This window comes from Emiliania huxleyi, assembly GCF_000372725.1.
Source record: "Emiliania huxleyi CCMP1516 unplaced genomic scaffold EMIHUscaffold_234, whole genome shotgun sequence".
Classification (NCBI taxonomy): Eukaryota; Haptophyta; order Isochrysidales; family Noelaerhabdaceae; genus Emiliania; species Emiliania huxleyi.
The window spans coordinates 86,382-110,075 of NW_005200298.1; the positions used below are offsets into that span (position 1 = coordinate 86,382).

At 63.7% G+C, this 23,694-nt stretch overlaps 7 protein-coding genes across 7 annotated transcripts in view; 2 read left to right on the plus strand and 5 right to left on the minus strand.

Annotated features, from left to right (window-relative positions):
* The window catches only part of EMIHUDRAFT_236388 (hypothetical protein), a gene marked incomplete at both ends in the record, with an annotated part of 1,985 nt that extends 280 nt beyond the window's left edge, over positions 1–1,705 (minus strand). Inside the window, 5 exons of the mRNA XM_005779215.1 lie at positions 331–382; positions 760–828; positions 1,082–1,179; positions 1,251–1,307; positions 1,676–1,705. Coding sequence (XP_005779272.1) covers positions 331–382; positions 760–828; positions 1,082–1,179; positions 1,251–1,307; positions 1,676–1,705 — 306 coding nt within the window. The remainder of the gene's footprint in view (positions 1–330; positions 383–759; positions 829–1,081; positions 1,180–1,250; positions 1,308–1,675) is intronic.
* An 856-nt stretch (positions 1,706–2,561) lies between these two features.
* On the plus strand, positions 2,562–4,088 carry EMIHUDRAFT_443348 (hypothetical protein). The gene is made up of 4 exons (XM_005779216.1): positions 2,562–3,020; positions 3,108–3,302; positions 3,376–3,512; positions 3,608–4,088. The coding sequence occupies exons 1-4, from the start codon at positions 2,575–2,577 to the stop codon at positions 3,928–3,930; spliced, it is 1,101 nt and encodes a 366-aa protein (XP_005779273.1). The 5' UTR covers positions 2,562–2,574; the 3' UTR covers positions 3,931–4,088.
* Positions 4,089–5,335: 1,247 nt separating this feature from the next.
* On the minus strand, positions 5,336–5,935 carry EMIHUDRAFT_236390 (hypothetical protein; the record flags this gene model as incomplete). Its single annotated transcript, XM_005779217.1, has 1 exon — positions 5,336–5,935. The coding sequence occupies one exon, from the start codon at positions 5,933–5,935 to the stop codon at positions 5,336–5,338; it is 600 nt and encodes a 199-aa protein (XP_005779274.1).
* An 88-nt stretch (positions 5,936–6,023) lies between these two features.
* EMIHUDRAFT_236391 (hypothetical protein) lies at positions 6,024–6,795 on the minus strand (the record flags this gene model as incomplete). The annotated part of the gene is made up of 3 exons (XM_005779218.1): positions 6,024–6,071; positions 6,210–6,461; positions 6,766–6,795. 3 exons carry the CDS (start codon positions 6,793–6,795, stop codon positions 6,024–6,026), a joined length of 330 nt encoding a protein of 109 aa, XP_005779275.1.
* A 1,419-nt stretch (positions 6,796–8,214) lies between these two features.
* EMIHUDRAFT_114904 (hypothetical protein) lies at positions 8,215–10,944 on the minus strand (the record flags this gene model as incomplete). The annotated part of the gene is made up of 5 exons (XM_005779219.1): positions 8,215–8,352; positions 9,163–9,177; positions 10,190–10,301; positions 10,357–10,493; positions 10,639–10,944. The coding sequence occupies 5 exons, from the start codon at positions 10,942–10,944 to the stop codon at positions 8,215–8,217; spliced, it is 708 nt and encodes a 235-aa protein (XP_005779276.1).
* An 8,073-nt stretch (positions 10,945–19,017) lies between these two features.
* ACPT1 (putative cationic amino acid transporter) lies at positions 19,018–20,982 on the plus strand (the record flags this gene model as incomplete). Its single annotated transcript, XM_005779220.1, has 5 exons — positions 19,018–19,438; positions 19,613–19,850; positions 19,895–20,136; positions 20,204–20,369; positions 20,502–20,982. 5 exons carry the CDS (start codon positions 19,018–19,020, stop codon positions 20,980–20,982), a joined length of 1,548 nt encoding a protein of 515 aa, XP_005779277.1.
* Positions 20,983–21,447: 465 nt separating this feature from the next.
* EMIHUDRAFT_315105 (hypothetical protein) lies at positions 21,448–22,368 on the minus strand (the record flags this gene model as incomplete). The annotated part of the gene is made up of 2 exons (XM_005779221.1): positions 21,448–21,579; positions 21,856–22,368. 2 exons carry the CDS (start codon positions 22,366–22,368, stop codon positions 21,448–21,450), a joined length of 645 nt encoding a protein of 214 aa, XP_005779278.1.
* Between the last annotated feature and the right edge of the window lie 1,326 nt (positions 22,369–23,694).

Sequence of the window (23,694 nt, forward strand, 5' to 3'; positions counted from 1 at the left end):
ATTGAGAGAGAGAGGGAGTGAGAGGGAGAGGGAGAGGGAGAGGCAGAGAGAGAGAGAGAGAGAGAGAGAGAGAGAGAGAGAGAGAGAGAGAGAGAGAGAGAGAGAGAGAGAGAGAGAGAGAGAGAGAGAGAGAGAGAGAGAGAGAGAGAGAGAGAGACAGACAGAGTTGTACGCACGCGTGTGCGCGCGTGCGCGTGCGTGCGCGTGCGTGGTGTGCAGACCTCGTTCAGCTTTGACAGGTTGCGCGGCGCGCGGGTGTCTACATACCTAGTCGAGATATGGGGAGATGTGAGGGAGATATGAGGGAGATATGGGCGCGCGCGTGTCTACATACAGCTTCTTGGTGCGCTGGATGAAGGTGTCGAAGCGGATGAAGGCATACCTAGGGTCGCGGTCAGGGTCAGGGTCAGGGTCAGGGTTAGGGTCAGGGTCAGGGTGAGGGTTAGGGTTAGGGTCAGGGTCAGGGTCAGGGTCAGGGTTAGGGTCAGGGTCAGGGTCAGGGTCAGGGTCAGGGTTAGGGTCAGGGTCAGGGTCAGGGTCAGGGTTAGGGTCAGGGTCAGGGTCAGGGTCAGGGTTAGGGTCAGGGTCAGGGTCAGGGTCAGGGTGAGGGTGAGGGTCAGGGCCAGGTTTTGGGTCAGGGTAAGGGCCACGGCAAGGGTTAGGGATAGGGTCAGGGCCAGGGTCAGGGAAAAGGGTCAGGGATAGGGTCACGGTCAGGGTTAGGGTCAGGGTCCTCCCGGCGGCGGGTGGGCTGCGCACGGGCGCGAGGCCGAGGGGATCTCGTCGCGGAACTTTCCCAGAAACTCCTTTTGCAGGTCGTCCAGGTAGCTGCGAGGGCGAGCGAGGTGCGGAATGGGCGCATGGCGGACACCAACGGTGATATGGATGGAGCGCGCTGCGAGGTGTGGAGCGAGGTGTGGAGCGAGGGTGCGTGGTGAGACGGCGCTGCCGCTCTTGTCGCGCGTGGGTGCTCTGCTCATGTGCCGGTAGGAGCCCCCACTCCCTCCATCGCGCCCCCCTCCGTCTCCGGAGCCGTCTCCTTGGATACCCTACCGCTAGGGATCCCAAACCCTGAGGACACCTGAACGCCAGGCGCTTCGGGTACGACCGCTCCGCGAGGCAGAGAAAGCAGACGCCCTCGAGGTGGATGTAGTGGAAGCTGTTCTGCCCCGACTCAATCTGAGGCGTGGCGGGACGGCAGATCGGACCCACCCTCGCGGTGGCGAGGAGAGCAATCGCGGCGGCGGCACCGTCATGCGCGCGGGCGAAGTCGCGCTCAGCTGCTTGACGATCTTCTTGGCCTGGGCCTGCGGGCGGTTGGGGAGGCGCAAACTCGGGCGCTTCAAATGCGGGTGGTTCGACCGTTTGATCGGCGCCCGAGTTTGATTGGCGAGAGGCGGCCGGAGGAGAGAGGACGTGCCCATGGCCAGCAGCGGTGCGGGAGGCGCTCGCTAGCCTTGTACGCGTCTAGCTCGCGGTGGTCCTTCTCCTCCTCCATTGAAGCAGCGAGCGGTAACCCATCGGTCAGGCGCGCCACAAGGGTGAGCTTGGGCATGGAGCGCGCTGTGGACCTGGACAGCGCCGCGCTGCACCGGGTCAGGCCCAGGAAAAAGAATTTAGGCTCGCACAACCCAGGAAAAAGAAAACTGCCGGCGCACGACACGATTCGCGCGACAGGCGAGGCGCGGGCGGCGGCTTCGGCCATGCCTTTAGATGTGCAGGGGGGGTACCGAGCAGGTGCGGCCGCTCTGATGATTTCCACGGAGTTTCCCCAGGAAACTAGAGGGTGCTGTAGGGAAACTAGCAGGAAACACGGAAAGGAAACCAGGCAGGGTGCGAGAGGAAACTCTCGTACAGTGGGGTGCAAGGAGCGTGGCCGTCAGGTGGACGGACCGCTCGACCACTCGACTGGAAAGGGATGGATGGGTCAAAGACCACGCGTATGGAAAGGGGTGGGTCAAGACGGATACGGGCTGGAAGTGGATGGGGGCGCAGTACTACGCGCAAAGGTGCTCGCGTTTTAGAGAAGTGATTTGATCGGGTGGCCCCTCGGGCTTACGTCTTAGCCGAAAACAAGCCTCCCCGCCAGTTGAGTCACGTTCACAGACCTCGCTGTTATAGAGAGAGAGATTTTTAGCAATACCAAACAACTCTAACACTCACACGTAATTTGGGGCCTGGAGCCCTGTTCACGCGCGCGCGAGACGTGCAGACAGGGTTGCCAGGTGAGAGCGCCTTTGTTTCTGTTATATGCCGTACCACCGAATCGTACCATATTAGCCGTCTCTCCGCCTCCACGCCACCGAACGACTTTTGCTAAAACGCCTCTCTGAACGTGACGGGTTGCATCGGTACGCCCCAAATGCTTATCCAACCTCGAAACAACGACCCGTCATGTTCACATGTCCGACTCGCCACGATTGGCGTTGCGGTGAGCGACTGTAAGTTACAACTTCTGAATTCACTTCCGGCAACGGCGTGTGCTCAGAACGCGGCCTTCTTTTTTCTAGTTCTTTTGTTTAAATTCTTTTTTCTTTAAGGCACCCGCCGTGAAAGAAACGCCTTCGTGCAGCCATGACGAGCGTCTGCGTTACGGGCGCCTCCGGCTTCATCGCCAGCCACATCGTTGCTCAGCTGCTCGAAAAGGGCTACACCGTCAAAGCCACGGTGCGGGACGCCTCCGACGCAAAGAAGACGGCCCACCTCACGAATCTCTGCGGCGCGGCCGAGCGCCTCCAGCTCTTCAGTGTCAACCTGATGGGCGAGCCCGACCGCTTCGACGAGTGCATCGCTGGCTGCGTGGCCATCTTCCACACAGCCACGCCGGTCGTGATGGGCGCCGGTGCTGACGGGAAGGCGCAGATCTACGAGCCGGCGATGAAGAGCACAGAAGAGTTGCTCACGGCGATCACCAAGGCCGGCACGATCAAGCTCTTCGTCTTGACTTCATCCATGTCCGCGGTGGCGCCGCAGCCGGAGCCCGCCGTCAAGACGGAGGAGCACTGGAGCGACGACGCCGCGTGCGTGCGCCCCATCTCGATCCAGCGAGACCCAAGCTCTCTCCGCCACACCGCTACCTAAACGGAGGCCTCGCGTGCGGCGCGCAGGCAAGAGGCCAAGAACAACTGGTATGGCTGCACCAAGACGCGGCAGGAGAAGCTGGTGCAGGCGACGCTCGCGGGCTCGGGCGTGCGGTACGCTGCGATCTGCCCGACGGGCGTGTTTGGCCCGATGCTGCAGCCTTCGGTCAACGCGACGATGAATTGGGTGGCGAGCATGACCAAGGGGCCGAAGAATGGCAAGTGCGTGCCGGCCGCACTGCGAGCGTGGCGCTCCGCGGTAGCTACATGAGCAGCGCCGCTGCCCCTGCACCAGGTGCGGCAACGACTCGATGTCTTTCGTCGACGTGAGGGACTGTGCCGCGATGCACGTGGCGGCTCTCGAGAAGCCGGAGGCGGCGGGGCGGTACATTTGCGTGGCCGGCACCGCCACCGAGCGCCGGACAGAAGGAGGTGCGCCCGCCCCACGCCACGTCCGTGGAAGCATGCAGACGAGGCTCGCTCCGAGCAAATGTCGTGTTGTTGCGATTCCGGATGGTTCGGAGCAGGTGCGGTCGTGTACGCATCGACCCACTGGAACGACGTGTACACCATCGTGCGCGAGATCTGCCCGCAGATGCCGCCCTTCGAGCCGTGCGACGGCGAGCCCGTGGTGCGCGCCCAGCACGGATACTTTGCCTTTGCCGAGAAGTGTGCGCCGAGATCCGCCTCCCCGTGCCGGAAGGCGAGCGCGCTCGCTTTCGATCAGGTGCCCACATCCTTCGACCTGACCAAGATGAACACGCTCCTTCCCGTGAGCGAGATGCGAGGGGTGCGCCAGATCCTCAGCGACGCGATTGCCGACCTCAAGGCCAAGGGAGTGGTGCAGTGAGACTCGTCGCCGACTCGGCGATTTTCAGGCGTTCAGCGGGGCTCGCCGTCTCGTCCTGCACGGGGCATATGGACATAGGTCAACTGTCGTGTTCACGCTTGTTGGTTGATTCTCGTTGTACAGTTTAGTTCGGTCTTAATGCTTTTATTGTGTTTTTTATGTACTTTACCGTCCGGGACGAGCACGACGCACGTACTGTTACGTGGCTGGGTTCACAGCGACGACGGGAGGGCGTCCGACTTGTAGCTGGCCTCACCCATATCTTACCCTCTGCCCCCCCCTCCTGCTACCCCCCAGGCTAGATGGTCACAGATAGCCCCACACAGCCCCTTACCCCTTCACCCTCGCCTCGCTGCTTGGTGTTTCTGAACACGTAGACGACCACGCTGTGGGGGTTGTGTTATAGGAGTAGGAGTGGGGTGCAGGTTGCTCACCCACGGCACCGGGCCGGTGCTTGCACTTTGAATGCCGTGGGGCTCCTGCCCGTGTCCGGGCGTGGAGATGCGAGGGTCGCCCCCCCTTGCCCCACCACTTTGTGTGTGTGGAGACGTTTACCTTACCTTACCTTACCTTCACAGCGATTGTAGGAAAATGGAGGGACCAAATCACGGTCGCGGCCTTCCGACTCGCGCCTCCGCCTCACTGGCACTATTGTAGCCCTGGCCGGTGCGCGTGCAGAGTTGAAGTTCCGGAGTGAAAATTCGAACGCGTTCTCTCACGGTGACCAAAAAAAGTCCACCTCAGAGGCACCTCCGGAGGCAGGCCGCCGCACGCCGGCGACACAGCTCCAGCTGTCGAACTGACCCGCAGCTCCTCTCAGAGCGGGAACTGTGACGAAAGTTGACTGAGTCGGTTGTCAGGAATCATCATACGGATCACATGGTGGCTCTTTCATGACGGGAGACCGCCCGACCACTCCTGGGTGGCACTGCCACCGGTGTCGCTCGACGTCCTGTCGACAGCGTGCCGACAGCGACACAGACCATGTGGGACGCGTCGAGTATCGACCTCTACTGCTTACCCAGCCTTCGAGTGTATCCTGGCTGTGGTCCCACACCCACTGGTGTCCATCTCAGAGACCGCAGGAGGTCATGAGGGTCGATGGGAGTGCCAACCCCACAATGCCTAAAAACCCAGCCCAGTAGGGGCCACGCCCACGGCTGCCGGATACAAGCGCCCTGGGTAATCTCGTTCTCTAAACTACTCGTACCGTACATTTACAGCACTGTAGTAACGAGTGACGAGTTGCCCCACCACCTCGTGTGTGTGGAGAAGTTTACCTTACCTTACCTTACCTTACCTTAGTGACGAGTTGAATGTCGATCGTCGTCGAATATCCATGCGAATATCAGTTTTACCCATGGTAATGCTAATGGCGCTGCGCTTACCCTCGCCGCCTCAGACGTCAGTCGGGCAAGCGGCCCTTGCTCCGGTGCGCCATGTAATCTATCAAGACGCTCCACACCGTGTTTGCGACGGCCATCAGGCGCACGCGGTACTGCGGGCGCACGTACGCAAAGTTGCAGTACATGAACGGCATCCAGAAGCTGGCGCCCACGGCCCAAGAGTTGAGCCACTCTCTCCGCAGGTTCGCCCTGCCCTCGGCCAGCGTGTCGCCCTGCAGCATGCCGACGCCCAGAAAGTAGCAGGGGATCATCACGGTCCCGTCGTGAAGCGTGTCGACCACCGCGCAGCCGAGCGCATGGGCCGCACTGTCGGTCGCCTGCAGCGGGCCGTGGGCAAGCTTCCGCCCGGCAAAGGAGACCACCAGAGGGAACGCCTGACAGAAGCCGTGGAAAAGGCCTCCCATGTAGAGCGCCTCAAAGGTGGTGACGGCATACAGGCGCCGCCAGTCGGTGTCATGCCGCTGCTTCCCTTCGACCGCATGCTGGCAGAGAAGGTCGCCGCAGCAGCCCATGCCGCCCGCGGTGAGGATATCGGTCCGCAGCGCGCGGCCGTCGAGATTAGTGACGATTTGTCGCAGCCGGTGTCTCAGCAGCCGCATGCCCAGAAGAAGAATTTTACGATCCAGCCCCTCTCACAGCAGACTGGCTCGGACTGGCACTACAAATGGCACAGCAGGCGACGGCCCCTTACGGGTCGTCAAAGAGGCCGGCGTACTCCTCCGGCCGCTCCTCCCCCTCCCAATCCTCCCCGGGCTCTGGCTCCTCCTCCTTCGCCCGCGCCCTCGCCCCCCGCCGGCGGCGATTCCGTGCGGCCGTCGCCCCCGCCCCCTCCCCGCCCCCATCACGGCCGGAGCCGTACCACCCAGCGCGCACGAGGAACGAGGACTGAGCCTCAACCTCGTCCAACCTCACCGCCCTCACGGCGGCGTCGCACGCCTCAGCCCGCGAAGCGCCAGCAGCATGCGCCGCGGCGTACGCCGCGTCGCCTACCGCCTGCCTCGCGAGAGACGCGGCGCGCCACTCGTCCTCCAGCGCCGCCGAGCCCCACGTAGGGTCTCCCGCAAACCAGTCCACGCCCTCCTCCCCCCCGTCCGAGTCGCTATCCGAGCTTAGCTCGCCCTCGCCCTAGGAGGAGGGATAACGGAGGTAACTTGCAGACAGACCAGCAGCCAGTGGGACGAACGAGGGCCGCGACCGCAGCTCAAGCGGGAGGGAGCGGAGACAGTGGGCAGCGAGCGAAGTGGGTGAGACTGATGATGCTCCTTCGACTTAGGGAGCGGTTCAGCTGCTGGGCGGGCTTCAGGGTGGTGCTCACGCGAAAAGGAATCGACGCGATGTACAAAGCATACAAGAATTTAAACAAAAGAACTCTCTAGCATACAAGAAGAGGAGAAAGAAGAGGAGAGGCGATTTCACAGCCCGGTCGAACACAGTGTGCGAAATTTGCCGCCGCACCCATGACAGGCGGCTAGCGCAGGGAAGCGCTCCGTCCCGAGCGACTCGAGAGGGATCCCCACCGCTTGCCAGTGGCGAAAAAGAAAGAAAACACACAACCCAAGGGAGGGATGCCAGTGGCGCGTCACCTGTATCGCCTATGAATACTTTTTCCGTCCTTGATGAAGGGTGCCTTCGCTGGGAGGCAAAGCTCCCAACACCTTCGAGAGACCGCGGCGTGCAAGGGAATGTCAGCCCTACATTCGCACGTCAGCCCTGAGGCTCCGATCAACACGCACCCACGTGAGCAGTCAGCCCTACATTCCACGTCAGCCCTACATTCGCAGGCTGAGGCGCTCCTCTCGAGCCCTTACCCTGTCTGCAGCGTCCTGCTTCGGCTGAGACTGCAAGCTCTCGCGGCTGCGCTGGCGCGCGATGCGAACGTTCTCGCCAATCTCTCTGGTCAGGATGCCACGTGTATCACTAAGGAGGAGATTCTGTCGGCAAGTACTTTAGTGCCGCGCTGGATGAGGCGAGATGAGGCGAGATGAGGCGAGATGAGGCGAGATGAGGCGAGATGAGGCGAGATGAGGCGAGGTGTACCTCGGCGAGATGAGGCGAGGTGTCAGGTGAGGCGAGATGAGGCGAGCGGGTGAGGCGAGATGAGGCGAGGTGTGAGGCGAGATGAGGCGAGGTGAGGCGAGATGAAGCGAGGTGAGGCGAGATGAAGCGAGGTGAGGCGAGATGAGGCGAGACTAGGAGGCGAGACTAGGAGGCGAGATGAAGCGGATGTTGTGTGGCTGCTTGTGCTGCCAAGCAGGCAGCACAAGCAGCCATACAAGTGAGCTTTTTGGGGTTGTGGCGAGCAGGATTTCGCCTTTATCTCATTCGAGCGAGAGTCCCTCGTGACAGCTGCGTCGGCGGCAAACACACTCGTCCCTCTCCTGCAGTCGTGAATGCCCTTTGCGCGCGCGTGCATGCCCTCAAGGCAGACATCCCGCCCCCTCGGCGGCGTGACCCGCCCGGCGCAGGCACCACGAGGTGGGCTTAATCGAGGCGCTGCTCTCGCTCTGGATGCGCAACGTGCAGCTGGGCCTCTTTTCGATCCCGCAGGCGGCGCTGCTGCTCCTCGCCGACCGCTCTGCCATCGTCGACACGGCTGGGGCTCGAGATCGCGGCCCGCTCCTCGGTGCCGGCGGTGTGACCAGTGCTTCCCCGAGCACGGCTGTTGTGCCTCTAGCTGTAGGTCTCAGAAGTAGTCAAGGTAAAATACTTTACACGCACGCTCACACTACCGTGACGCCCGCGCTCAGCCGTCTGGCACACCCACACGCGAGAGAGACGACTCGGCGGCTCCGCTCAGCAACACCTCGGCGCCAGTGCAGCTCTGACCGCTCACACTCCACTCTATTCACGCAAACACGAGCCACCGCCCAATACGCGCCTACCGCAGCTCTTGCTTCGCTCGTCGCCTCGCGGCCTCCTCCGCCGCCTCCTCTGCGCGCACCGCCTCGTCCTCCTCTTCCTCCTCGCGCTTCTCCTCCATCTGCCGGTGCATCGCGTGCACCGCCGCCTCCCGGTCCTACGATAAGGTAAGGTAAGGTAAATTTCTCCACACACACGAGGTGGTGGGGCAAGGGGGGGCGACCCTCGCGTCTCCACGTCTAATGACAGGAGCCCCACGGCATTCAAAGTGCAAGGCCCAGTGCGCGTGGGTGAGCGGTGTGTGTGTGTGAGTGAGTGAGTGAGTGAGTGAGTGAGTGTGTGTGTGTGTGTGTGTGTGTGTGTGTGTGTGTGTGTGTGTGTGTGTGTGTGTGTGTGTGTGTGTGTGTGTGTGTGTGTGTGTGTGTGTGTGTGTGTGTGTGTGTGTGTGTGTGTGTGTGTGTGTGTGTGTGTGTGTGCGGGGTCTCCGTCCTTGTAGCTCCGCCGATCGGCCTCGCGGTACTTTCGGAGCGCCTGGGGCGGCGGGGCGGCGGGGCGGGACGGGGGTGGCCAACCGCCGCTGCCATGGAGACTTAGAGGGCAGGGGAGAGAGGAGGGGGGGGGGGGGGGGGCCAAAAACGGTGGCCCCCCACGGGTCTTCGGCGTCCAAGGGACTAACCCTAACCCTAACCCTAACCCTAACCCTAACCCTAACCCTGACTGGCAAAAAGCTGCAAAAACAGCTCGATCGCTTCCCATCAGGGTGCGACGGGGCGAGGGATTGTGGTTCTGGTGCGATGCGGCGCGGAGAGTGCAGAGAGAGAGAGGGAGTGCCGACGGGGTGGGACGGGGCGAGGGGTTGCAGTTCTGCTGCGGCGGTTGCCTCCTCGAAGCCGCGTAACTGCTTCGCTCGCGCGGCGTACACCGCACTGGCAGGGTCGAGGCGCGCCGCCGTCCGCGCGTGACGCACCGCCTCCGACATCACCTGCAGACAGCAGCTCCGAGACAGACTCAGCTCTGGGACGCGTCGGCGGCGCGGTGGCGCGCCGCTCCGCCGCCGCCACCTACAGTGACGCCCTCGCGTCGGCCTCGCGCCCGACTCGCTCTCGCAGCACCTCGGCCCCGCCCGCCGCACACCTGGAGGGAAAGCCAAAGGAACGGTCTAGCAGAGCGTCTCGCGGAGCGCGCGCTCGCTCGCCCGCCGCCGCCGCCTCGGCCGCGCGGTCGTCGATGTCCTCCGGCGCCGCGAGCTCGAGCAGCGGGTCGCTCGCCTGGTTTCGAATCATCGAATACATACTCGAACCAACCGAACCGCCTGGCAAGCCGAGTACGCCAGCCTCGGGGCGGGGAGACGGTGCTGTGCAGTGTCTTCAGAGGACCGCGGGAAGACGAGGGGGGCGAGGACAGTGAATACAGCGGAGTACGGCGGAATACAGCGGGGTACGTGTCCTCTCGAGACAGGCGACTGCGACACGGCTAGGTCGGAGTCCCGGGCGCTGGTTTGGAGCCCTCACCCGCCAAGGCAGGTGTGCACTCTGCTAGTACTTGTGTACTCACACCACTACACTGTGGGGTGTGCCCGAGCATGATGTATGTGCGCGTCTGTGTGTGTGTGGGACAGACGTTGTTGTCCTATGCGCGGGGCTTCCCGCGGGGACCGAAGACGTAACAGCAGCAGCAACCGGGCGCTGGTTTGGGTCCTACTCCTTGACCCCGGGTCTGGCGACGCGTGCGAGGCGCTGCAAGGCTGCTTCCGGGTGTGCCTGGCCGTCGATCCGTCGTACGACATCCAGGCGGCCGCACTCCCGCGCCCACCGCACTCCCTCTCCCGCCGCACCTCGGCGCCGGAGAGCGGACAGCGGGCGGCCTCAGGGCTCTGACCGGCCTGGACGCCTCAGTCCAGCTGCTCCCGGCCGAGGGGCAGATCTCCCCAGATCTCCCCAGATCTCCTCATGTCTCCCCATATCTCCAGCTGCTCCCGGCCGAGGGGCTCGCACCAGCAGCCGAGACAGACGGTGGTGCGATGTGGCGGCGGCCGCAACGTCGGCGCCGGCGCCGGCGCCCGTCCCCTCGGCGTGAGACCGGAGGGCAATCGCCTCGCGCAAGGACCTACTCACATCTCCCCACATCTCCCGAGGGGGCTCTGCGGACGGCCTCTGTTCACACCGCCTCGCGCGGCCGCCTCGCCGCCCGCCTCCGCTGCTGCTTTGTGAGGTTGACGAGCGTGAGGTTGGCGGCCGTCGGAGCGTCGAGCAGCGCCGCGGCGAGAGCGTCGTGCGCCGTCGCCAGCGCCGTCGCAACCTCGAGACACACGGCCGGGACGCGTCCAGACTTGTGGAGCGCGCAGGGTGGGAGGGTGCGGACAGCGGCGGTCGGAGGAGCGGGCGCCACAGTGTCGGGAGGGAGCGCCCGGCGTGGGTCTGCCGTGCGCGTCCGCCTGCGGCACGTCCGGCGCGAGCTTGCGCGCCCGCTTGAGAGAGGCGACCGCGGCCTGGTGCGACCCGCGGCTGGTTTGCGCCTGGCCCAGCATCGCGTGGCCGCGCCAGTCGTCCGGCGCCCGCTCCGCCTGCCGCACAAACGTCTGGAACGCGTGCTCGTCGAGCGTGCCCTCCTGCAGCCGGTCGGATGCCTCGCGCAGCTCGTCGATGTGCGTGGCGCCGCGGTACCAGTCGTCCGAGCCGCTCGCCGAGGAGAGGGCGACCAGGGCCAGAGAGAGCGCGGGAGAGCGGCCCAATATGGGGGAGCGGCCCATATTTGTGTCGTTGGTGTGCGGCTCTTCTCTCCAGCTCCGCCGCGAACGGCTGGGCGGGGGGCGGGGGCTGGCGAGGTACTCCCACGCCTCTCGGGGTTTTTGTCTGGCCGAGTCAACCCGAGAGAGTGCTGGGGCGAGCCTCGGCGAGACTGCGTCAGCTGTTCCCACAGCAGGCTGGAAGTACCTCGCCAGGGCGGGGGTGAGGCGAGGGTGGCGCGGTTCGGATCACGAGGAAGTAGAAAGTCGGGCGGGCGCGAGCGGGCGATGTAGTGGCGAGGCGGCGGGAGGGTGACGAGGCGAGGGGGGTGGCGGGTTGGATCACGAGTAGGTAGAAAGTCGGGCGCATTTTCATTCAGAGAACGGTCTCGCCGAGACTGGAAGCCGAGAGGAGAGGCGCTCAGCCTGCCTGCTGTGTGGCTGTGAGGCACACATACACACCGCGCCTGTCCAGTGGTCCGAGTGTGTGTGTCGCGCCGACCGACCGAGCCTGGCTGTTCTTCACCTCACTCCTCAGATACATACGTACATGGCTTTGTACGCCCGGAAGATCGTCGACCAGTGCTCACGCCGCGCTGCCACGCTCAGCTCGCCGAACGCGGGGTACTTTGTCTGCCAAAGGTTGTTGGCCATCTCAGCGACGTAGTTGCCAACCGCATTTTTCTGCACGCCCTTGCGCCGCACCCCGCGCTGCGCGAGACACATGCGCTGCCGCTCGCGCGACATCTTCGACATATGTACTGAGAGAGAGAGAGAGAGTTTTGTGTTAGCATGTACTTGTAACGGAGTCGCTTAGGCGGCTCCGGTGGTGTGCCGGTGTGTGTACCAGTCCGCGCGCCAGTCCGCGCCCTTGTTGTGCCAGTGAGAGAGTCTTTTTCCAAGAATTCTTGTTGAAAGTGCGCGCCGTCCCGTGGCACGATTTTCATTTTTTTCCGATACATGACCGCACGAATACTTGATTTTGCAGGGCTGTCGGATTTTTCCGCGCCTCGAAATTCCTAACAATCGCCTCGCCGCTCCACAATGCCTTTCTCCGTTGCCTCCAGCCGCGCGGCGCCATCGTCCTCGATCCAGTGCCGGCCTGTGACAAGCTTGGCAGCTCGCGGATCGACGATCGCCACGAGCTGCTGCCCGGCGACCGCCGCTCGCCTTCGACGACAGTCCTAACAATCGGCGGTGAGCGGCACCTCCTTGGCCCAGCACCGGTGTTGTCACGTCTCAGCTGCTTCATTGCCATGTCCAGTTATGGCGGAGACGCGCTGATAGCATTCCTGTGCACGCAGTTGGACCTGCACGGCCATCGGGTGCGTGGCGCAAAAAGACCTGTTTGCGCTGTCTTCGATATCAGCGGCTACATGCGCTGCTGCGCGTACCTGTGACGCACACATGTTGATCACATCCATATACCTCACTAACATACAGCTGGCGAGCCTTGCATCCCTCGTCTGGCCATGCTGTGCATCATCTCACCGTATGCAGCGGTATACGCCCACGGTGCTCACAGGGTCGGGCGTCACGGTGCTCGTGGCAAGCATCTCCGTCACTCTTGTGACTTGTGGGCTTGGTGGTGTTGCCTCCGGTGCTACTGCTGGCTAGGGTGCCAATGGCGCGACGGGAGGCGGCCATTGGCGCCACTACAGCAACGATTGTTAGGCCGTGGAAAAAGGCCGGAATTCGTGCCCCACACTTCATAAGTAGCCCACCTCAACACCTTGGGTGCAATCCCTCTGACCCTACCCCCGGTGCCGGTGTGGGCGCTGGCCAGCACACTTAGGTAGCGGTACAGTAAGGTACAGACATGGGCCACTTACCTAAGGTGGAGGTATAGGACACCGCGCGCAACCTCGGTAAAAAGTTACGGGTCAGGTATGGGCGCCTCGCCGGACACACGCTCGCCCCTCCCGACGGCCCCGCCCGACACGCTACTCACTCATGCATCATATGGCGTGTTCTGGAGAACACCGGCGCGCTGGAGCAGCGACATGTCGGCGCCACCGAGCGGGTCGGCGGAGGGTGGGTCGGCGGCGTGGCCGGAGGTTGACGGGCCGGCCGAGCCCGAGGATGGCGCAGCCGAAGCGGCAGCGTCGGAGCTCGATGGGTTCGGCGAGGTGGAGGACGGTGCAGCCGATATACCTTTGGCGTACTTCAGCATGTAGCGCGCGATGATCGCCTTCTCGGTGGGCCGCAAGCACGGGTACTTCCAGTTGTTGTGCACCTTGACGATCGAGCCGCAGGTACACCGCACCCGTAGACGTCGCCTCCAGCGTGAACTTGCCAGCGCCTGAGAAGACGGACTCCACGTTGGCGGCCGCCACCTTCTTGCAGCCCACCTCGGCGATGTAGACCGCGTAGTGCAGCGGCAGCGAGAACTTGTGGTCGAGGAGGTCTTCTTGGCTGGCGGCATGAGAGCTGAGGCTGTCGACGGGCGGTGCACACCTTATTCGCATGCACCGCCGGTGTGAACGTCTCGAGAGTAGCCCAGGTGCCGGTGTGGACATGTGGAGGGTACCTCGATATAAGGTGCGCTGAAGGTATAGCATTCACTCACACACCTAGGTAGATAGAGGGTGTGGGCGCTGCGCGCCTACCTCTGTGTCGGTACAAGGTGTACACCTGCACCTTATGAAGCGTGGTTCGTGCCCCGAACCGGCCGACACGTGGCCGCATATGTGTGTATATACCAGGTCCGTATGGGCTGCACAAGCCAAACCACGCTCATCACAGCTTGCCACAGTGTGGACCCTGGCAGTGGTAAGCCATTCTTGGTGTACCAGCTCACAGGAGGGCCGCTTGAACACGATTGTTACACACCAGTGAGGGAGGGCGAGACGATCGAGGGGTCCCGTACCATGCGGAATCGACCCTATCAAGTGCTCAAGTGCTCAAGACGGCGTGAAAAATCAAGTATTCGTGAGAGTTGTGTGCATGTCTGCCTTGCTGCGCCGCTCGCGTCGCCTCGCCTCCGCCGCCACCGCCGCGCCCTCGCCAAGCACGCCGCCGCCCGCCCGCCTCCTCGACCTCCCCACGGAGCTCCTCGTGCGCGTCGTCTCTCGCTGCGACCCCGCCGACATCGCTCGCGTCGCGGCCGTCTCGCTGCTCTTCCACGCCTCGCTCGCGGCGGAGGGCATCCGCTTGTGGGCGCAAGAGCGCGGCTTCGAGCTGCCGGCGCAGCCAGAGGGCGAGAGCTGCACCGTGCGGTGGCTGTGCTATTCGGCGCTGCTGTGCGAGTCCAACCCGCCAGCGAGGGCGGCGGCAGGCTCCTCCCACAGCCTCTTCATCGACGGCGAGGGGCGGCTCTCTTCGTGCGGCTCGGCGCCGTCCTACACTCCAGGGCAACTGGGCCACGGTGAGGGCGTGACACAGCTCAACACGCCGACCCGCCTCCCGTCGATGCTGGGCGGCGAGCGCGCCGTGAGTGTGTCGGCTGGCGCCGCGCACAGCCTCGCCCTCGCCGCCGACGGCAGTGTCTGGAGCTGGGGCTTTGGAGCCTCTGGCCGATTGGGCCACGGCGACTTTCAGGAGCAGCTGCAACCGACGAAGATCGAGGCCTTTGCTGGCCAGCGCGTCGTCGCCGTCTCGGCAGGATCCCGCCACAGCCTCGCCCTTTCCGATGGCGCTGTCTGGAGCTGGGGCGAAGGATACTCCGGCAGGTTGGGCCACGGCAACCAGCAGAACCAGCTGCTGCCCAAGGAGATCGTGGCGTTCGCAGGGCGCCGCGTCGTCGCTGTGTCTGCTGGAGCCGTGCACAGTCTCGCCCTCACCGCCGACGGAGCTGTCTGGAGCTGGGGCTATGGAAGGCGAGGCCGGTTGGGCCACGGCGACGAGCAGAACCAGTGGCTGCCAAAGAAGATCGAGGCGCTGGCTGGGCAGCGCGTCGTCGCTGTGACGGCTGCACAGAGCCACAACCTCGCCCTCACCGCCAACGGCGCCGTCTGGAGCTGGGGCTTGGGATCCTTTGGCCAGCTGGGCCACGGCGATCACCGGAGCCTGCTGCTGCCCAAGAAGGTCGAGGCCTTGGCTGGCCAGCGCGTCGTCGCTGTGTCGGCAGGAGACAACCACAGCCTCGCCATCACCGCCGACGGCGCCGTCTGCAGCTGGGGCGATGGAGGGGAGGGCAAGCTGGGCCACGGCGACCAGCAAGAGCAGTTGTTGCTTCTCCCACGGCTGCGCCCCAAGAAGGTCGAGGCCTTTGCTGACCAGCCCGTCATCGCCGCGTCGGCTGGACAGCACCACAGCCTCGCCCTCACCGGCGACGGCGACGTCTTTACCTGGGGCAGGGGCGAACAGGGCTGCCTAGGCCACGGGGAGGAGCTGTCCAACCAGCTGCTGCCCAAGAAGATCGAGACGTGGGCGCCGGGGCAGTGAGTACACCTCAGGTGTCGAGGGGTGCCATGGCGTGGTGTGACACGCTGGCACTCACTCCTCACTGCAGCAACTCTAGCACCGCCGCCGTGGTTGCTGGCACGCACGGCTCGGAGCCTGACGAGGCTGGCGGCGAGGCTCTCTGGGAGGCCCCTGCTGCATATATGCAGATAGTGTCGTGAGGCCACTGGCTTGATGCAGAGATAGTGTCGTGCGGGCCGGCAGCCCTGTGGGAAGCTGGGAACCCCCCGATCGCTCGCGCGGACGAAAGAATTTTGCCGGCAAAAGAATTTTATCGCCCAGAGTGGCCCTTGCGCGAGAGGAGAGCTCCCCAACCTCCTGCTCCAATATGGACCGCATATTGCATATATGCTCCAAGGGTGGGCGACGGCTAAAGCCGTAGCACGTAGCAGTAGCACGACCACACTCCTCTCCTTAAAATCCCTGTGTGGTTCATCCGACGGGTCCTCCAGCGGCAGCGCGCCCCGCATGCACATGCACATTTGTGTGCATGCACAACATGTTACATGTGTGTGGTGCGCACATGTGCATGTTGAGTTGTGCTCACCCACACGTGCACCGGGCCAGTGCTTGCACTTTGAATGCCGTGGGGCTCCTGCCCGTGTCCGGGTGTGGAGATGCGAGGGTCGCCCCCCCCTTGCCCCACCACTTTGTGTGGAGAAATTTACCTTACCTTACCTAAAGCCGTAGTTGTGCCCCGGCCCTCTCTGTGTGTGTGGGTATCTCGCCCCCTGTGCACACATGCGTGCATGCATCCGCATGGCCGCACCACCCGCACCCGTCGAGCCGGGATGGGGTGGGGTGGGGTGGGGTGGGCAATAAAAAACCGGCGCTCCCCGTGCCCCGACCGAGCCCCCACCGCGCACCGGCACCGCGACTCGACAGGCCGCTGCACAGCGGAGCAGCGCCGGAGGCCCGGAATCATAGATTTTCCGGACGAGGAAGAGAACCCACCCCCCCGCGGCTCCGATCATCCGCGCCGCCGCGCTCGGTCCACGTACGAGCCCATCGGTGACGCGCCCCCCCCTACCCCTCCGCCTCCCGCTGGCGCTGCCGCTCTGCTCTTCTTCGCTCGCTCTCGAGCGTGCCGCTGGCCCTTGCGCGCCGGCTGCCTCCGCGCCGCGGCGCGCCACCCGGCGAGAGCCAGGGCGAGGAGCGCGCCGATGCAGGCGGCCGGAAAGAGGCGGCGCGCGTACGGCGTAGGCCTCGCACCGGCAGCCTCGCGGCCGAGCTCCTCAAAGGCGGCGGAGCGCCGTTGCCGTTGCTTCTCGTGCAGCGCGTCGTGCAGCGCCTTAAACTTGCTCTTCTCTCCCTCCCCCTCCTTGGAGAAGCGGATCCCCATCTCTCGCATTTTGGCCGCATTCCGGTGGTGTTCCTGCGGTGCGGTGGCGACGTGCGGTGATTGAAAAGGCGCGGGGCCGGAGGCTTGTGCGGGAGTTCAAACAGGGACAGGGCCAGGACGGTGTGCGAGGGTGATGCATGCGCACGCGCCTGCGCAAGCTCGTACAGCGCGTTGAACGTCTCTTGCTGCACGACCTCATCATCGCGGTTGGCGGCGGCAAAGGCGGCGAGTGCGTCGATGGTGCCCGCGTCCAAGACCGCCTCCTTGACCCGCGCCAGCGAGCTCAGCGCTCGGAGGGTGAGGAGGACTGCACTGCGAGCCTTCTTCGAGAGCCGCACGTCATTGAGCTGGAGACTGAGCGCCTCGACGCCGCCCGCGTCGACGAGGGCGTCTTGCGCGGGCTCGCAGAGGACGAGCGCGTTGTAGAGGGCGTGGATGGTCGCCTCCAGCAGCGTCCAGTCCGTCTCGTGCGAGAGCGACGACACCAGCGTGCCGATGGCACCCGCCTTCACCAGAGCAGCCTGTGCAGCCACGGGCTGCTCCTCTGCCACGCCCTCGACATTGGAGGTGAGATGGGCGAGCGCGAGGGCGGCGGCGCCTCGAGTGTTGCTGTCCCCCGAGATGAGGTGAAGCGCAATCGCCTCCACGCCGCCCGCTGCCGTCAGGCTGTCCTGTGCGAGTTTGCCCGACATTGCAGAAATCATGAAGGACGTAAGCGCCTCTGCAGCGCTGATGGGATCTGTCGCAGCCTGAACGGCTCTCACAACACTTTCGTGCGCCGTTCCCGTCGCTGCCTCAGTAGGAGTTGCTCGCACGGCCAGCGGCGTGCCATGCGTGCACGCCACGAGCAGAGCAGCTGCGAGCATTGCCCGTTGATTATGAATATCGAGGCCTCGGCCGGCCGGCGCGTCGGCTCGGGGCAGGCCTCCGGACCGAGTCTGCAGCGGGGCTGCAGCGGCCCGCCGAAGACGGCGCCCGCCGAAGACTCATACAATTGTATGTTTTCGGTTACGCCACCTCGCCGCCTCGCCTCAGGGGGCAGCCAGTACAGGTTTTGGAGCGCACTGTAAAGCCGAGCCGTCCGCGATGACCGTTGAGGGTCTGCCCTTCTATGAATGCTTTCGGCCCCCTGGACAGCGCGCCCGGTCGCAGCGAGACACGGCCGGACAGGAGATATTTGGTCGGGCAAGACCCTTTCCCGGTCATGTGGAGCACCTGCAATACCACGGGCGGCGAACCTCTGATCTTCACGCAGGCGCAGTCGTAAGTCCGGGGCAGGTCGAAAAACGGCAGGATCCTCGGAAGTGGCATGAGGAGTATCAGCGCTCCGGAATCGGCGAGCCTGCGATGCATGGCCGTCGCACAAACGGCGAGATTGGGGCATATTTCGACGGCACCGTGATCAATATGAGCAAAAACATGGGCGACATGCAGCAGCGGGCGCACGGGGAGTTGGCCGGCCTCGGAGGAATCAGCACGCAGGTGGTATCCCAGGGGCAGCGTGATCCACGGGCAGGCTATTCGCCGCCGCGCCGAGCAAACCCCAAAGACTGGAGCATCTTTCCACAGGCAGCAGTGGCGTCACACCCCGTGTCGAACAGCAACGTCTACTTTGGGAGGCCTTCAACGGATATCTCGGTGGGCACGTCCGGCCCTGGCTGGTCACGGAACATGGCCCACTGCACTACAGGTGATCCGCCTAACTACAGCTCACCTCCTCCAGGTAGTCAGTTCACCTGTAGTCACGGTCACTCACTCTCTCACCCCATACCCTCCTCCTAACTACAGGTGATCCGCCTCAGCAGGAGGCGCGGGCAGGTTACGGCCGGACCAATGCGGTGGCTCCACACCTGAGCTACGCCGACCGGCAGGACCCCTCCTACCAGCCACCGCGACAGCCCAACACCGACTGGAGGCACGGTACGGCCACCCCGCTCTTTGACTATGGAAAGAGCGGCTGCCCCGGGCTCTTCCCCAGACGCGAGACCGACATCACAGGATTCTACTCGGCGCACCCACCGCGTAACTGGCAAGATCAGCCTTTACAGCGGCCACGGCCTGTGACAGATGTCACCGACGTCGGCGGGGCCCGGCTGACGGCTAGCTTCCAGGCGTTGGAGCGCCAGCTTGTGTCAGCTTCCAGCTTGTGACCGATCGACGCAGAAAATAGAAGCCCCCCACCCCCCCACACACCCACCCACACACCCACACACCCACACACCCACACACCCACACACCCACACACCCACAACCACCACCACCACCACCACGCCCCCACACACACCGCGCGTAACAGCAGCCGTGAATGAACGGAACGCCCGCGATGCGAGCGTCGCTGTAGGCGGGAGCAGATGGAGGGAAGGGAGGGGTCTGGAGCGAGGAGCAAGAAGATCCCCGCTCCCGTCCTCATCGAAACGCCAACAAAGTCGACCAGGCCAAAGCCGCTTCGCCTTCTGGCCGTTGTGAGCATAGTCTTCTTCAACGTGAGTGGAGGGCCTCTGGGGTCGGAGGGCGCAGTCTCCTCGTTTGGGCCGATCCGTGGGCTCCTCATGGTGGTCGCCTTTGCGTTCTGCTTCTCTATGCCACAGGCCATGATGACTGCCGAGCTCTCCACGGCATTCCCCGTCAATGGAGGGTACTCAATCTGGGTTCAGACCGCCTTCGGCACGTTCTGGGGGGTGCAGGAAAGCTACTGGAGCTGGTGCTCTGGCGTCGTGGACACTGCGATCTACCCCGTGCTCCTCTACTCCGCGGCGCAGCAGCTGCTCAGCAGTCTCGGCTCCTCGGCGCTGCAATACGACTCGTACGACACAGGAGCTTATTGCCGAGCACACAATGAGACAGCACCGTCAAGTTATAGCTACGATGAGGGCGTGGGGCCAGTCGGTGGCAACAGCTCATCACCGGCCTCGCACAGCAACCTCTGGGCTTGCATGCTCGATGAAGGCAGCGGCTGCGCAACAGAGTACGGCGTAAAGCTCGCTGTTCTCACAGTGTTTGTGTTGCCGAACGTCTTCTCCTCGGCACTGGTCGGCAACATGCTCACCTCGATGAGCCTCATCGCCATGGCGCCCTTTGTTGCGCTTTGCGTCGTCGGCCTGCCGCGGCTCGACCTTTCCTACTTCCTACTGCCTGTGCGCACCCTGAACTGGCGCGTAGCATTACTCCTCACTGGAATCAGATCGTGCGCGTCCATGACATTCCACTGCCATCGCCGCCTCTCCATAGGCGCCGCGGGCTCTCCATCCTCTACTGGAACCTGAGCGGCTTCGATTGCGCCTCCACTGTCTCTGGCGAGGTCGATGAGCCTAACCGCACCTTTCCCCTCGCGCTCTTCCTGGCGCTGCTCGCCATCGTTGCATCATATTTGCTGCCGCTCTTTGTCAGTGTCGGTCTGGACCCGGACTGGGACTGCTGGGTTGACGGCTCGTTGCTACGCGTGGCTGGCAAATACGGCGGGCCGTGGCTAGGTGGCGCTCGGACTGCGACCGCTCGTCGACTCTCATCACATCGCTCACTCCAGTGCTCTTCGGCTAGGCGCGTGGATGTTGCTCACGTCCACCTTGGGCAACTGGGGCTTGTTTGCTGCGGAGCTGCTGGAGGACTCGTACCAGCTGCTTGGTATGGTGGAGATGGGCCTCGCCCCCGCCTTCTTAGGTGGCGTGTCGGCGCGCGACACTCCGGTGCGCATCATCATGCTCCAGTGCGTCATTCCAGATGCAATATTGAGATCCCCCCCCACACACACACACACGTCATACTCCAGTCACAAGGCAACAAGCAAGCTACTCAGTCGGGTATGTGCCGTCAACGCCCCATCTCTGCTACCCTGCAGGTATGTCATCATCGCCCTGCTGGTCTCGCTCGACTTCGAGTCCATCCTCTGCATCGACAACTTTTTCTCCGCCGCCGCCGCGGCGCTCGAGTTCGTCGCCCTGATCAAGCTGCGCGTGTCGCGGCCTGAGCTCGCACGGGCCTACCACATCCCCCTGAGCGGCACGCTACCGCTCTCCCTATTTCTCTCCCTCCCGATCGCGGTTTCCCTCGCCGTATGCTACGTGACGCTTGTCGAGGCCGCCGACTCTGCGGGAATCATCGTTTGCGGCTTGCTGGTGGGAGTCGCGCTGTACGTGCCCTTTGCGCTGGGCTGGGCTGGCGAGATGGATTCGCGAAGGCTATCGCGCGCGGCCGCCGAGGTCTCTCCAAAACTGGCCCCAACTGCGACCGGCGCCCTCCTGGGGTTCCACTATGGGAGCCAGAGGACCGTGAGTCGTGTGAGCGCGATCTCGTCACGAAGATCATCCGGACTGTTCTGAGAAAGCACCTGGGAATCATCTGAAAAATTCTGATTTCTGAATACTGAAAACTGAATAATGTATGTATCTCTGAATCTGATTGCATGAGCGATTGAAGTCATTTTTCATGTAGCATCTTCATACACGACCAAAACGATAACACAAACATCGAAAGGCACTAAGCTGGCTCGAGCGCCAGTCTAGACTAAGCAGCCGCCAGATAAAAATGCGGGCGTCACGCGGCAACATGACTGCTCGCTCAACATGGCGGCCCGTGGCTCCTGTGGCGCTATGGGCATGGGCATGGCGGCCTCGGCGTGGATCCGCTGCAGCCTCCCCGCTCTCCCAGGCGGACGAGGCGGAGGCGGACGAGGAGGACGAGGCGGCGGCCGAGGCGGCGCTGGCGGATGCCGAGGCGGCGAGGGCGGAGGCCAGGGCGGCGCATGCGGAGGCCAGGGCGGCGCATGGAGAGGCCGAGGCCGGCCGTCATCGTACGACGGGGTCCTCGAGGTCCTCAGGGTACTCATAGGGAGGAGGGCCGTCGTACCCGTCCCGGTAGCCGTCTCGGTAGTCGAAGGGCGGCGTTTCGTCGCGGTAGAAGCGCGGCGGCGGCAACGCCTGCGCAGAGCAGGCATTCCGCCGTGAGCGTGTTGAAGCGGGACGTGGCGAGACGCGTGACCAGCATCAAAAGGCGCCGGGGGGCGGGGGGGCGGGGGGGCAGGTGGTGGTGGTGGTGGTGGTGTATGAGAGAGAGAGAGAGAGAGAGAGAGAGAGAGAGAGAGAGAGAGAGAGAGAGAGAGAGAGAGAGGAGAGGAGAGGAAAGGAGTCGTTGCAGCGACAAGCGGCGCGGCCGGGTATGAGGAGTGCGGTGTGCGACGCGGGGAGGAGGTGGACAGCGGCGGCGGGGCGGGGGAGAGGGGGGGGGGGGGGGGCACCGAATGCGAGCGCCGATTCGCCAAACGAGAGTCCTAGCTGAAGCCACATGTCGCCCGTCCATGCGTTGTTCGTCTGCATGAGGCCGAGAGCACGGCACAGCGCCGCCGCGCCGACCGCGCCCTGCCGGAGCGCGTCGTTGTCGTCGCATCGCACCGTGCACCGGTAGACGATGCCAAACAGAAAGAGCTGCACCGCAAAGACGCACGTGCTTATTTGCCAGCTGGCGAGCGCCGTCGCCTTCACGGGCAACGTCGCGAGCACCGCCGACGCCTTCACAGGCGCGGAGGCCATCGTGCCCGTCAGCGAGGCGATACCGCCAGCCTTGACACTCTCGGAACGCTCCTCTGAGAACACCGCTTTCCGCTCGGGATCACTGCAGCGCACCCCAGCACAGCGGAGCGGAGATGCGAAAACGGGAGCGGTCGGCGATGTGAGGCCCCGTGACGAGACGAGAGTCAGCGCGAGGAGCATCGCCCCGCCCTACTCTCTCGCTCTCCCGAAAGGGCGTCCTCGAACACAGCGAGAGAGAGAAATCGCCGAGCTCGCCAGCGCAGAGCTTCTGCAGGCATCGCCGAGAAAAAGAAAAACGCGTCCAGCGCGCCGGATGCGGGCGCGATTCGTCGACCAGGGAGAGCAGCCCGACCCCCCGGGGAGGGCCGCCCTCGCCCGGGGAGACCCCACCCGGGCCGTCGGCTCCCTCGGGGCCAGTGGGGCTAGCCGACATGGCGGGGCGGAGAGGCCGCCTCAGAAGAAGAGACATCAAAAACGACTGCAGTGGCAGTGGGGCGTTAAGGGGAAACCCGGTACACGGTACACGGAGCCCTCTCGGAGAACCGCATTAACTGTACGGCCCTTTCCCTGCGAACGCGCACCCCCCAGGGCTAGGGCTCTCTAGCCCGTAACCCGATGCCAATCATCTGGCCCGCTGGGTGCGCTTCTTAGCTCCCCGGCCCTGGATGTGAGGCTGCCGACTGCACTCCAAGTGGAGCTCAGTGCTCCAAGTGCTGCGAGGAGAGCGGAGTTGCGCCGGAAGGCGGGAGAAGCCGCGAGAGCAAGGGATCGGCAGGCGGGCGTCGTCGTCGCAGAACGAGGCAGATGAGAGCGACGCGACAGAGGAGGAAGCGACAGGAGAGAGAACGACGAGAGTGGGACGACCGCGAGGTGGCATGAAGGTTGCAGCGAGAATCGGCGAGGGACTGCGAAGAGAGATAGGTAAGGAAGTAGGAAGTAGGAAGAGGCAGACTCCCAAGGGTGGGCGACGGCTAGCACCACACTCCTCTCCTTAAAATCCCTGTGTGGTGGCGGCGTGCCGTCCTCCCATCCCTCCCTTGGGTTGTCTGTTTTCTTTTCTTTCCTTTGCACTCCAAGTGCTCCAAGTGCTCTTGTGTCACTACGGTGGCGCGTGTGTGCATTTGTGTGTGGGCGGGACATGCTACCTTACCTCACCTACATCGCTATGCAGCTGGATTGCTCTTTCTTTGGGTTGTGAGAGAGAGAGAGGTATTTTAAGCAATACCAAACAACTCTAACACTCACACATCATTTGGGGCCTGGAGCCCGTTATTTGTGTGTGTGTGAGAGAGAGGGGGGGGGGGGGGGTCACGTCACTGCATCCACTTTGCCGGCTCCTCCCGTCGCCTCTATTGTTTGTTCGTATGCTTGTCAATCCAGCCTTCACGAGAGACGACGCATTCCCATATAGCTAGCGTTCTTTGCGAAGCCGCTCGTCATCTGACATCTCGCCCTCGTGTCGTCCGCACCGCGCACCTAGGGTCCCTCCAGCTCCACCCACCCTCC

What these genes read in the sequence shown, in the direction of transcription:
- EMIHUDRAFT_443348 (XM_005779216.1), top strand. Translation starts at nt 2,575, where the DNA reads ATGACGAGCGTCTGCGTTACGGGCGCCTCCGGCTTCATCGCCAGCCAC. An exon ending in CACTGGAGCGACGACGCCGC is followed by an intron (nt 3,021 to 3,107) that starts GTGCGTGCGCCC and finishes TGCGGCGCGCAG; the next exon opens with GCAAGAGGCCAAGAACAACT. An exon ending in AAGGGGCCGAAGAATGGCAA is followed by an intron (nt 3,303 to 3,375) that starts GTGCGTGCCGGC and finishes CCCCTGCACCAG; the next exon opens with GTGCGGCAACGACTCGATGT.